The sequence below is a fragment of the Suncus etruscus genome, chromosome 6 (genome assembly GCF_024139225.1).
Source record: "Suncus etruscus isolate mSunEtr1 chromosome 6, mSunEtr1.pri.cur, whole genome shotgun sequence".
Taxonomy (NCBI): domain Eukaryota; kingdom Metazoa; phylum Chordata; class Mammalia; order Eulipotyphla; family Soricidae; genus Suncus; species Suncus etruscus.
The window spans coordinates 74,873,967-74,886,955 of NC_064853.1; the positions used below are offsets into that span (position 1 = coordinate 74,873,967).

The 12,989-nt window shown below is 38.3% G+C and overlaps 1 protein-coding gene across 1 annotated transcript in view; it reads left to right on the plus strand.

The window, feature by feature from the left end:
• Positions 1-8,527, plus strand: part of KIF16B (kinesin family member 16B) — a 291,493-nt gene extending 282,966 nt beyond the window's left edge. Inside the window, exon 27 of the mRNA XM_049774326.1 lies at positions 7,188-8,527. Within this exon, the coding sequence (XP_049630283.1) occupies positions 7,188-7,346 (159 nt within the window). The 3' untranslated portion in view covers positions 7,347-8,527. The remainder of the gene's footprint in view (positions 1-7,187) is intronic.
• Positions 8,528-12,989: the final 4,462 nt, after the last annotated feature.

The window sequence follows — 12,989 nt, forward strand, 5'->3', positions numbered from 1 at the left end:
AAAAGAATGAAAATAAATATAAGCAAAATAAAAAAAAAGGAAACATCAGAACTTCCCTTTTTTTTTTTTTTTTTTTGATTTTGGGCCACACCCGGTGACACTCAGGGGTTACTCCTGGCTATGTACTTAAAAATTGCTCCTTGCTTGGAGGAACATATGGGATGCCGGGGGATCTAACCACAGTCTGTCCTAGGCTAGTGCAGGCAAGACAGATAGACGCTTTACCCCTAGTGCCACCACCACTCTGGCCCAAAGAACTTCCCGTTTTAAAGTTCAGAATGACCTGTGGAATTTGGCCATTGTTTTAAGAGGAATTTTATAGATGCTTGCTAGTTCAATATTTCCTTTTAGAAAAGACATATGGGGTTTCATTTTCTATTACTCTCTCCTGCTCAGAAACCTATGATTGACTTTCCAGAATATGGGAGAAAGTATATGGGAAAAAGGCAGTTTCCAGAACTTGGAGTTGACAGTGAACGTAATGAACATCAGAGGCTGTAGTCAGTCTCATGACAGTATGCTTTAAGGGTGGAGAAGACACTCTGTATCTCTTAGGCCAAGGGAATTTTTTGTCTAATTTTATCAATATTTACTGCGCCTATGCAAAAAAAAAAAAAAAACTAAACTTGCCACATCAGCCCCACCTTTTTATTTCTTTTTCTTTTCTTTTTTCTTCTAAATTTATATTTATAGCTTCTAGACAAGGGATCCCACCTGTTTACCCTGGTGGTCAGAATTTCCCTAATTCATTGTCACTATATACCTTAAATATAACTATGAAAGACTTGTAATTCACATTGGTCTCAATAAAAATAAGTAAAATTTTTTAAAAAAGAGAAAGGCACTTTTCAGAATTTAGAAGAAAGGCACTTGATTAAATTAGGTCTGCAGCATTGCTACAAATATCTGTCCTCACTATTAGCAAAGTATGATTTTCTGAAAGTATTGAGAATCCATCTACTTTGCTAAGTAGCAAAAAGAAAATAACCGTGATAAATTTGAACATATCTTTTATTAGTAAGTCTGTGGTGCCACCTTAGTAAAATAAATAATGAACATTTGCTTGTCATGGTAAATCTGTTTCCCTATCCCCCAACCTCTTCAGTTCTCCCACTCTACCCTGCTCTGTCTGTCTTGATCTCCCACAGTCAGAGCCTTTGTGTCTCTGTGACTTATTTTTTCTTATGGCTCTTTCTTCTCCCTTCAATTACTTGTAGTTGGACAGTTGCCTTCCAGATTCTTTGCCTTGCCTTTTCCTACTTTCACTCTTAATTTAATTCATAGAAAATTTTGTTTAAATCACCTTCACCCTTCAGTGAAGGTGGAGGGCAAAGCTGGAAAGGTGCACAGCCCTCAAATGCAACTACTGGTCTTTTTTTTATTCTTTCTTTTATAGATCACACTCAGTGGTGATCAGAGGTCACTCCTGATAGTGCTTAGGGGACCCTGGAAGGTGCTGTAGATAGGAAACGCTTGACTTTAAATTCTCTATGGCCCCTTCTATAGTTTTTAGTAGGTCTGTCCCTGGGTATTGAACCAAGTCAACTGGTTCGGGCTTTTGGTGGTCCCTTACAGATAGAGATTCAGACATACCTACTTGCAATTCCTTTATGAATGGCAAAAATGTCACAGGAAACAGAAATTGGACCTTGAATGTCACAGATCATTTTTCTGCTTTGCCCTTCTAGCAACTACTCCTGCTCATTAATTTCCATAACATCCTTTATAAAAAGGTAAAAATGCTGCCCTCAGTGCACTTCAACTTCTGGTCTTACTTTGCATACATGTTAGAACTGGGATATATCAGACCAGAGATGACTTTCCATTTAATTCCCTGTAGCTGCAGTTGCCAACTTATCAAATCGTATCAAATAGTAATAAATCTTACAACATTGTGTGAATCAGTGAAAAATCAGACACATTATACACAACAGTGCATCTTTTATTGTAATCCGTTAATAGAAAATTTAAAAATGAACAAAGTGATCAGTGGCGGGGGATTATGCCTTTGTTAGACATGTTGTATTATTATGTATGTTTGTGTGTATGAGTGTATGTGTGTTTAGGAAGGACCATTCCCAACTCTTTTCAGGCATCACTACTTATGTGGCTCTGGGGTTCTTACGTGGCAGCAGTGATCAAATATAGGTCTGCTGTGTGGAAGGGTAGTGCCCTACCTACTGTACTGTCATTCCAGCTTATGTGATATTATTTTTATCTAGATTGATCACAGAAATATTTTGGAAATGCATTAGGAATAGGCTTCTGAGGTCTGCTATTTTCTCTTTGCATACTTAAATTACTAAAAAAATAAGCTAATTAAAATAAGTCATTGTACATACTTTCTAAATAGCTAAGCAATACGTCAGAAAATATAGAGGAATTAAAAAGAAAAATGAGATCGTGTTTATGTCCTCTAGAACTTTCTGGAATTTTATTTGGTCCCAACTTCAGTTCTAAGCTCCGTCCTATGATTTCATCGTTGACCATGAAAAATTTGTCCTGCCTACAGTCATTTGCACATGTGGCTCTGAGATCAATTGTGAAAACCTTGTCTCTTATATTTCAGAGCACTTGGAAGGTCATTGCAAAGAGTACTTCCTAATTATAGCATTTCTCTGGGAAAAATAAAGGCAAACAACCAGAGATACTCAAGCCTGCTAAGTTGAGGTATATTTTTCAAAGAAGAAAAAAATTCTTCTATAACATTTAGAATTAGTTGAAGCAAACCTTACTCTTGAGATTTTTTTTTATCAAGTTAACATTGATGAATGTTCAACAGACTGCACACATGCTTAGCTTGTGGGAAATGCCTATGAATACATTTGAATGTGACCCAAAGGCAAAAAAAAAAAATTAACAAGTTAATTTAAAGAAAAAGCTATGAATTGCAGCTCGTTAGTTGTATTCTTTTCATAGTGATACCTTCTCAGGTAAAGTTTCCAATCTATTCTCTCTTTCTTTCATTTATATTATTAATGCTTGCTTCTTTCTTCTTTGTACCCTTCAACTTTATTTGTTTCTTAAAAGGACCCCTGCTTTGTGAACTAATTATGACAAATGTTGATGCAACATCTGTTCCTAGATTTAAATACCTTCTATTTTTGGATGAATCCATCTTGAAGGTGAGATTGTAGTGTGTGTCTGTATGTACTTTAATGTAGCCTCTGGGACCTATAGCAAGAACTACCCGAAACCTCCTGAAATGTCATATCATGGACAGTTCAATTCACATTTTAGAGCTGTGGTGAGCAGACTTCCTTGAACTCATAGGTCAGCTCCTTGGTTTCTTCATTTTCCTCTCTTTGAAAATACGGTTACCAGTGTGTTAATTTCACTGTATCTACAGGTCAACAGGTTTTAGTATTCAATATTTATTAATACATTGATGGAGTTTGGGTCTTGACATTCTCAAAAAAAAAAAAAAAGACAACTGAGGTTGCCGCGCGTGTGTGTGTGTGTGTGTGTGTGTGTGTGTGTGTGTGTGTGTGTGTGTGTGTGTGTGTGTGTTTGTATATTTTGGGAGTGAGATAGGATGGGACAGACTAGAAGGAACCCAGGGACAATGGGGTGGACTTTGTTGGCATAGAAAGTGCTCTAGCTTTGTACTCTTATAAAGCATTAACATCAGAGCTATTTTAAACTGTATTTTCTTGATAATAATAAAATAAATGGCAACCAGGCTTTGTTTTCCTCCTAAATACTAAATAAGTCTCTTCAGGAATTAAAGGGAAGGAACACATTCGAAAATGAAGGAACTTCATTTGAAATAAGTATAATAATAATAAAAAGAGTTCCTCAGAATATAATGATAACATAAAATTAGCAATTTTTTAAAAATCTTTATTTAAGCACCATGATTACAAGTATGTTTGTAGTTGGTGTTGTGTATGTAAACATTTTTATGGGATTATTATGTTACTGACCCTACCCTGATGGTGAGTGTGCCCTACCCTAGGGTGTGACCTGGCATCCTGCTCCCACCCTAGGGTGGTACCTGATTCTGGGGCATAAAAGCAAGGTCTGTAGAAGGTGAGGGGCTTTTTTCCTGGGCCTATTCTTAGGCCTTTGGGCTTTGGCCTCTTCACGGAATAAAGACCTGTTTTCTTTGGAAGCCTGACTGCCTGTTGGCTTTCTTCCCACTGCATTCACCTCAGAACCGCCAGCTGAACAGGGTAACTGACACGTGGTTCGAGCTGGAGGAGAAAGGCCTTATCCTCCATCCCTCCATCAGTCAACCTCATCAGGGGCTGATTTGCAGCAGTTGGGTTTCAGTCATAAATAGAATACCCCCCTTCACCAATGCAACATTCCCACCACCAATGCCCCCCCCCCCCACCGCCTGTATTCACGACAGGCATTCTACTTCTCTCATTCTTTAACATTGTCATGCTAGTTGTTAGTTTAGTTATTTCCCTAATAGCATTCACCACTCTTTGTGCTGAGCTTCAAATTTTTGCAGGATCCAAGTATTAATTATCTTACTGTGGATGATAATTGCATAGGCTATAGATGTGTCAACACTTCTCAAGTTGTGCATGTGTAGACTGTACAGTTATGTTATAAGTTTTGCTTAAGAAAACAATAAATTTCCCTTGAACAAAGTCCTTTTTTGGGGGGTGTGGGGGGTTTCGGGCCACACACAATGACACTCAGGGCTTACTCCTGGCTATGCACTCAGAATCACTCCTGGCTTGAGGGACCATACGGGATGTGGGGGGGATCAAACTGTAGTCTGTCCTAGGTCAGCCATGTGCAAGGCAAACGCCCTACCACTGTGCCACCACTCCGGCCCCTGGAGCAGAGTCCTTTTTTAGAAATAAATTTTAGATTAGAAATCCAAAAGGGAACTGAATTTTCCTTTTAGGCAGGTTTACCTGAAATCAAGTAAGTCCTTGAGGTAAGAGTTGATCTGTAAATTGGAAGATATTCATCTCTCAACCCTATAGGTATCCTGACTCCCCTGGAGTGACAATCCAAAATGTCTGCAAATGTGGTGAATATCTCCTTGGAACCAGTCAAATCTAGATGTAGAACATGTAAAGAATAATATTTTAATTGCACAAAGTTTATCATTCTTGCATTTAATTTCAAAGTTTGTGACATGGTTGTGAATTATTTTTAAACAAGCTGAAATGGTCACTGATTTGAGTGAGGCCTAAGTTCAACCCAACATCCACCTAACCTCCTCATTTCCTGGTCTAGGTAAGATTCTTTATGGATGTAGTGCTGAAATATTTTAATGTGTTACATAAGCATCCATGTGGAATTCCATTCCAGCATCTCACATCTAGTCTCCAGTATATTTTATTTTTGCATTGCCAGAAGTCTACTGATAACTGCAAAAGGGAAAATGTAGCATGGGAGTGAGCATAGTTTATAACAATCTTTTTTTTTTTTTTTTGGTTTTTGGGCCACACCCATTTGACACTCAGGGGTTACTCCTGGCTATGCGCTCAGAAATCGCCCCTGGCTTGGGGGGACCATATGGGACACCGGGGGATCAAACTGCGGTCCGTCCTACTCTAGCGCTTACAAGGCAGACACCTTACCTCTAGCGCTACCTTCCCGGCCCCAGTTTATAACAATCTTAATAAAAATGTATAGTTAATACAAATTTCCATGGAATTTGTAAATATTAGTGCTTAGAACTATCCTTCTTGTTCTCAGTATTTTTTTAATATTTAAAGTAGATAGTGTGTCTTTAACAATGACAGCACAATTTAGCCCATTTCCTCTCTTTCTTTAATCATCCTTCTATTTAGTGAATAAGTTGGGGATAAGTTTTTTTAAGTAGGATATAATTTTTAATAAAAGGTACCCAACTCAAAAAACAAGAAATTGAACTCCCATATAAACCAGAAATAGTGCTCCTGAGAGAATACTCTGAGAGCCCAAAAATGCAGTGCAAAAAAAGGAATTTTTCACTACTATGTACATCACAGTACTATTCATAATAGCCAGAATCTGGAAATAGCCTAAGTGCCTTAGAACAGATGAGTAGATAAAGAAACAATGGTATATCAGTGCAATTGAATACTATGCAGCTATTATGAAAAAGTAAAGTCATAAAATTTGCTTATATGTGGATAGGTATGGAAAGTATTGTGCTAAGTGAGATGAGTTGGAGAGGGATAGACATAGAATGACCACATTCATTTATGTGATGGAAAAGTAATATGGTAGTAATATCCAAAGAAAATAGAGACAAGAGCCAGGAGAACTGATTCATAGTAGAAAGCTTATCACAAAATGCTGGGGAGTGCAGTTAAGGCAGAAAGGGGACCACTATGACAATAATAGTTGGAACTGATCTCTGTGGACAAGAACTGGGTATTGAAAGGAGGTAAAGTGATATGCATGATACACTTTTAGTAACAATATTAAAATTTTATCTAAAGGGAAAAAATGGACAGAGAAAAAGAAAAAGAAATGTCTGCCATAATGGCAGGCTAGTGGGGTGGAAAGGAAGTGGGGATCTTGGTGGCTGGAAATGTGCATTGGTGAATGGATGGGTGTTGGTTATTGTTTGACTGAAACTCAGTCATGAACAACATTGGTTTTTTTTTTGTTTGTTTGTTTTATTTAAACACCTTGATCACATACATGATTGTGTTTGGGTTTCAGTCATGTAAAGAACACCACCCATCACCAGTGCAACATTCCCATCACCAATGTCCCAAGTCTCCCTCCTCCCCACCCGACCCCCCACCTGTACTCTAAACAGGCTCTCCATTTCCCTCATACATTCTCATTATTAGGACAGATGAACAACATTGTAACCGTGTATCTCACAGCAATTCAATTTAAAATAAAAGGTAGACAAAAGAGCAAAGGCAGTTATCACAAATTTTAAAAATATAAAAAGATAAGGCAGTTATCACAAATTTAAGAAAAAAGAAAGAAAAGAGCCAACCTCTGTGCCAGGAACTGTGTTGGATTTTCTTTGAGTATCATCTATAGATAGGCCCAAAGCCATATGGCTGAGCCAGAGAAATGTCACTTGCCTGGAAATACTGTTCAGTTGGTGCCTAAGGAAATGGAGGTGATTCCCTGGGTGCCAATGCTAATGGTAATGATGACTCTTTCCAAGTGGATGGGGAATTATTCCCTGACATTTTTTCTCCTCTCCTTGTCTCGACCCAACACTGATTTGATCCTCTATTTTCATTGTCTGTCTTCCCTAGAAGTACCTCCGAGACTTTTTCAACGTGATGCTTCAATCCGTGACCTCTCCCCTTCACATCAACAAAGTTGGACTGACCCTTTCCAAGCACACCATTTGTGAATTTTCACCCTTCTTCAAGAAAGGAGTCTTTGACTACAGCAGCCATGGAACGGGATAGGACCAAGGGGATGCCTGAACTACCAATGCAGTGCCTTCCTGTTGAAGTTGGCCTCCAGACCAGGGTTGGGCTTGCCTCCTTCTCTTGCAGGCAGACTCAGACAGCTTGCCTGGACCACCTCACCAGTTCAGACCTAGTGCCTGACTTCGCAGTTGGGATATTTTACTTGCTGATGAGAACTTTGATGAGCAACTGTTATGATTACATTGCAGTTGAACGTGGCCTTTTCCCATAGTGCTTCCTTCCCATGGCACAGTGGAGTCTGTCCTCTGTGCCAATATGGATGTGGCTTGATTTTTTGAGTTTTTTGAGCCAAGCCAAAAAACTTGTGACCTCCCAAAATGGGTGACTTCCCAGACCTCCCTTAAATGACTTTCATCTGATTTCTTTTTTCACCAAAATGCACTCAGATTTTTTATATTCCATCCATGCGGTTGGGTCAATCCCAAGAAAAGCATTTTAAATTATTTTCATTGTGTTTCTTTTCTTCCCCTTTGAACCAGAACTTTTGTATAATATTTAAACTGTTATTTACACAGAATTTCATATTCTGCTAAGGGATTTTCTGTTCAATCATGACTGGAGTCTTCCAATCTCGACAAATTGGATGTGGGTAATGTCATTAGAAATGCCTATGAATACATACAAAGATGATATTTGTTTAATCTTAAATCTTTGAAAGAATCTTTCCAGCTGTATGTGGCTACTGTGCATTCTCAATCTTTTTCCTGCTAAGCACAAAATAAGCGTGTAGCTGACAGTATATTTTTAGACATTATTTTCTCTTTTTTGGTTACAGAATCAACTGGCTCATTAGCTTAAAGTCTAGAATTTGCAATAGCTTATTAAGATTATTTAAATTACTCAGGACTTGATGTAGCATTGTACCTCCATGTACAGAGAAACTACTTTGTTTTACAAAAGAGAAAAAGGTGAGCAGAAAAGTACATGTGCTATATATTGAAATGTATATAATTGACTATAGATTTATATATGTATACACTTGTATAATAATTGTATCAACGTATGTAATCACACCAAATTTATTAAAGATATTTGCTTTTCCAAAATTTAAATGGGACTGCTATCAATATCGACGAAGTTAAAAAAAATCTACCTGTAGTTTAGTTTAAGTGTGTAACATTGTCATTCAAACTAGTTTATTAAAATTTTATCTAAAATGCTTGGAAAGATAAATAATGTATAATTTAGCTTCACATGTCTTAAGATTCAGTTACAGTAAGATTGAAGTTGAAAGGTGAATGGGGAATGAAATGTATCTGCATTCATTCTTCTATAATATGACTGAGACATAGAGTCCTCTAACCTGAAAAAATAAATTTAAGAATGTAATTATCCTGATAAGGGGCAAACTATTATTATACTAATTGGATATCATTGTTTAGCATGAAAAAAAATGAGGACTTTATTTTAATGGCTGTGGAAAGACTTTGCTTTTGTCTGCAATTCTCAGAGCAGGGCTTGAGTTTAGGGGCAATTACTACTGGAGAATTTAAGACTAAAGATTAAAAAGATAAAGGTACAGAGATAATGATTAACATATGTAATCTTTTTGGGAGTGTGAATACCAAATGCTTGCTAAGTAGACAAAATGGCATCCTTAACTGACCAGAGCCTTTGCCCTTACGAATTGGAGGCCAGGCTCATGAAAAACACAACAGTGCACAGTAATAACGTGGTAAGAATTGTGTTTGTGAGGAATGCAGGAATCCTGAGACTCTTGATGCCAATCTTCAGTTGGAGGAACACTTTGTATTAAGTTTGAGTTCAAGTTCAGCTAGCTACAGCTAAAGCAGGCTGCTGTAGTCTAAAGATCTTCCTCTTCTAGGGCCTTTTCTCTGAAAATAAAGCTCTTGAAGGAATCAGTTTTTAGTGCTGGTCCAGTCCACACTTACAAGCAAACCAAAGGATCTTCTTCAGACAGTATCAATGTGAAACGTCCAAGTTTTCAGCTCTTCAGGGGCAGTTTCATTTGAATAAAACCCGAGGAGATGTTAAGAAGATTGTGACAATATTAAACAAATAGTTCAAGTTCTTTCTCCAACGATGTTAAAGTAAAACCTATATGTCTCCTATAAGGAGAAAAAGGGAAAATAAAAAATATTTGTATTTTTCATTTTACTTCTCCCAGAGGAAGAAGTCACCACAGGGAGAGTTCTGGAGTTCCGACTAAATGTTTTTCTCTAGTCCTACCCCCCAAGAAAGGGGTACAACCTATTTGCAATTGTAATCAACAGGTTATTCTTGGTAGAAGAAATATTTACAAACTGAGTGTGGGATTCTGTCCTTGACTGGCATCTAAAACAAAGAAGACACAAAGTCTGGGTGAGCTATAGCACAATGGGTAATTTTGCCTTGTACAAGGCCAACCCTAGTTTAATTCCTGGAATCCCATATGATCTCCCAAGCCTGCCAAGAGTAATTTCTGAGTGCAGACTCTGAGTACCTTTGGGTGTGGCCCAACCACAAGCAAAAAAAAAAAAAAACAACACAAAATCACACATGAAGAAGTGAGATGGAGACACCCTCCTATGTGACTCACCATTTATCTTGCAAGCAGAGGAGTTTGATCCAGATCCCTGTATGAGAAAGGATTTTGTATTCAACTCTGTAAAGCAGAGCAAGTCAAGCTGAATGACTCAACGCCTAGGGGACTTACGTTACAATTTCTTTTATTATGGCTTGGAGGGGATCATCCAGAGTGGTGTCAGAGTGGCATACTGGCTAGTGAGGGATTTTTAGTGGGTCTTGATTGGTGTTTGCAGGTTCAAGAGAAGTAGAGGCTAATCAGTCTTAGTTTTCTCTTCTGTCTGTTGGTGACTGCATGAAATGTATGAGAGCGGTTTGAGTATTCCAGCTGCAGCTGGCTGAGAATTTGATGGGCTTTTTACTGTCCTTATTCCCTTTTTGGGGACTAGACTTGTGGCAATGCCTAATATCCTGGCTAAACAAGGAAATGCATATTTTAAATGTAATTGTTCCTTCAAAGCCAAGAGTCATGCTAGGTGTAAGGAAATACAAGTGAAGTGATTACAACTCATCAGCAAAATCTTGGTTTATCTATGTAATCCAAGGGCTGTATGAAATATAAATGAGTTTGTGCCACAAAGATGTCCCCAGTCCCAGCAGAAAGGATTTGTTCTCTTCCTGGCTGACTTACAAATCTCAAAAATGTACCAGTTCGTGAATAATTTTGACCCATGATCAATAGATGACAAAGTTAAGATAGCAAAATTAAAAGCTTCACTTTGTTCATTTGAATTAATCCAAAGGAGTAAGAGAAAATTAGAAAATGCATATTTTATTGCTTTCAAGCACATCAGGTAACAATGCCAAGCTGATCATAAGCAATTCAAATTGAGGTGTTGTTATAAATATTTTTGTTGGCAATTAGAATTAGTTCTAAGGAACTTACACTTATTCCTGCCTGTTCTGATTGCAAATAAATTGGAACCCTTTCTTGGGGGAGGGGTGGAGAGAAAGCATTTAGTCAGAATTCTTCAGGTAGACTCAGTATTTCCTTCTCGATTTTGCTTAATGAATAAAAGTTTACGACTCTAACTTGTTCACTAAGTTTGCAGTCACATGTAATTGTGCAATTACTGATCCATCCAAGTATAGACTACTTGTTTATAAAAGTCATAACCTTCAGCCTTGCATCCAACCCAGATCCTGCTGTGTTTGAATTAGAACACTTCCAGTGAAGCTGAGATAAATGTAGTCATGTGAAGAGGGAGGAACCAAGTCATACTGGGTCTCCCTAATGAGCAGCTTCTACAATATTTGGATGCCCATTATGGAAGCGCTTTGGATGCTGATGAACTGGCTACCCAGGCCACTTCTGTCTGTGTTTATAGTGGAAAGAACAAATTCTGCTCAGTTTTTCCATCACCACCTACTGTGAAGTCTTCAAGGCATGCATTTAGTCTCAGGTGCACTTGGAAGTTGGAGTTGGGAGATGAGACTGTGTGCTTTCTATCATTTACTAAAAAAATGTAAAAAAAAAATTGGGGGGGCCAGAGCAATAGTGCAGTGGTAGTGTTTGCCTTACAAGCAGCTGACCCAGGACGGACCTGGGTTCAGTCCCTGGCATTCTTATGGTCCCCCAAGCCAGGAGCACATATTTCTGAGGCATAGCCAGTAATAACCACTGAGTATTACCAGGTATGGCCCAAAAAACAAAAACCTAAAAAAAAAAAAAGAATGTAAATTTCTAATGTACTGAGTGATTTTTTTTTCCCTTGAAGGGTGCAGTAAACTAAGTATGGAGAACTCTTATTTTGGTGATCCATGAACTTGAAGTATAGTGGCTGCAGAGTTGAGAACATGGATGTTCCCTACTTTTCTTTCTCTACCCACCCCAGTCACCAGGGCAAGTGTCTAGCCAATGGTCCTCAAACTACAGCCCGCAGGCCAAATATTGTACTTATTTTGTTTCTTCACTTCTAAATAAGATATATGCAGTGTGCATAGAAATTTGTTCATAATTTTTGTTTTTACTATAATCTGGCCCTCCAACAGTCTGAAGGACAGTGAACTGGCCCCCTGTTTAAAAAGTTTGAGGACCCCTGGTAGACAGTTGGTACTGATGAGGGTCTGTGATGAGCCCCTGTACTGTATAGATCTTTCCTCTCACCAATCCCATAATGTGGTTGTTAGACCACCTCTGGGTCCCCCTTGTTCAGCCCACAGTGGGATACAGTCATGCCACCTGATTTTTAGGGAGCCATCATTCCCTGGCTGAAGAAAGGAATTACTCTTCTCAGGAAAGGAAAGCTATTCCTAATTGCTACCAGGGTTTTCACAGAAAATAATTTCAGGAGGAAATTGGTAGTGACAGACTAATTTCTGTCAATCCCATCTTGGTTTGTTTTAGTTTTTTAATCTTTATTTTTTATTTATTTCTTTTTTATAAACAAATTATTCAATTAAATTATTGTTAAACTAGCACACATTACATAGAACTAGAAATTGAGTTTCTACAGAACCCAAGAAGACCATGCCTGAGGATATACCACATTGGTTTTTTTAACTTCTCAAAAACTCATCATTCAGTGCGACCACCCCTGCTTCTATCCGACTACTTCAGTGCCAACCCTTGGATGTTTCCATATTCCTCAAACATGCTCTCAGAAGTGAAAAGTGCATTGCTGTCATATGGTTCATGCTCCTCCTTCTAAACCACAACAGGTGAAGTTCCCTTAGGAGGAACTCAGATGATGGTCATACCTCATAAAAGAGACAATGTTCAGTGATGTGTACTTTCTAAACAAGAGTGTCAGAAAGAGGATCATTTTGAACTCTTTTACAAATGCCTTAAATGATGTCTCGAGGGCCTGGAGAGATAGCACAGTGATGTTTGCCTTGCAAGCAGCCGATCCAGGACCAAAGGTGGTTGGTTCGAATCCCGGTGTCCCATATGGTCCCCTGTGCCTGCCAGGAGCTATTTCTGAGCAGACAGCCAGGAGTAACCCCTGAGCACCGCCGGGTGTGGCCCAAAAACCAAAAAAAAAAAAAAAAAAAAAAAAAATGATGTCTCGAAGCTTCATCAGTTGGGAGCTGATTATTTTTGCCAGATGAGACTATTGTTTTCCCATAATCCTGTAATTAAAAAAGGCCCAG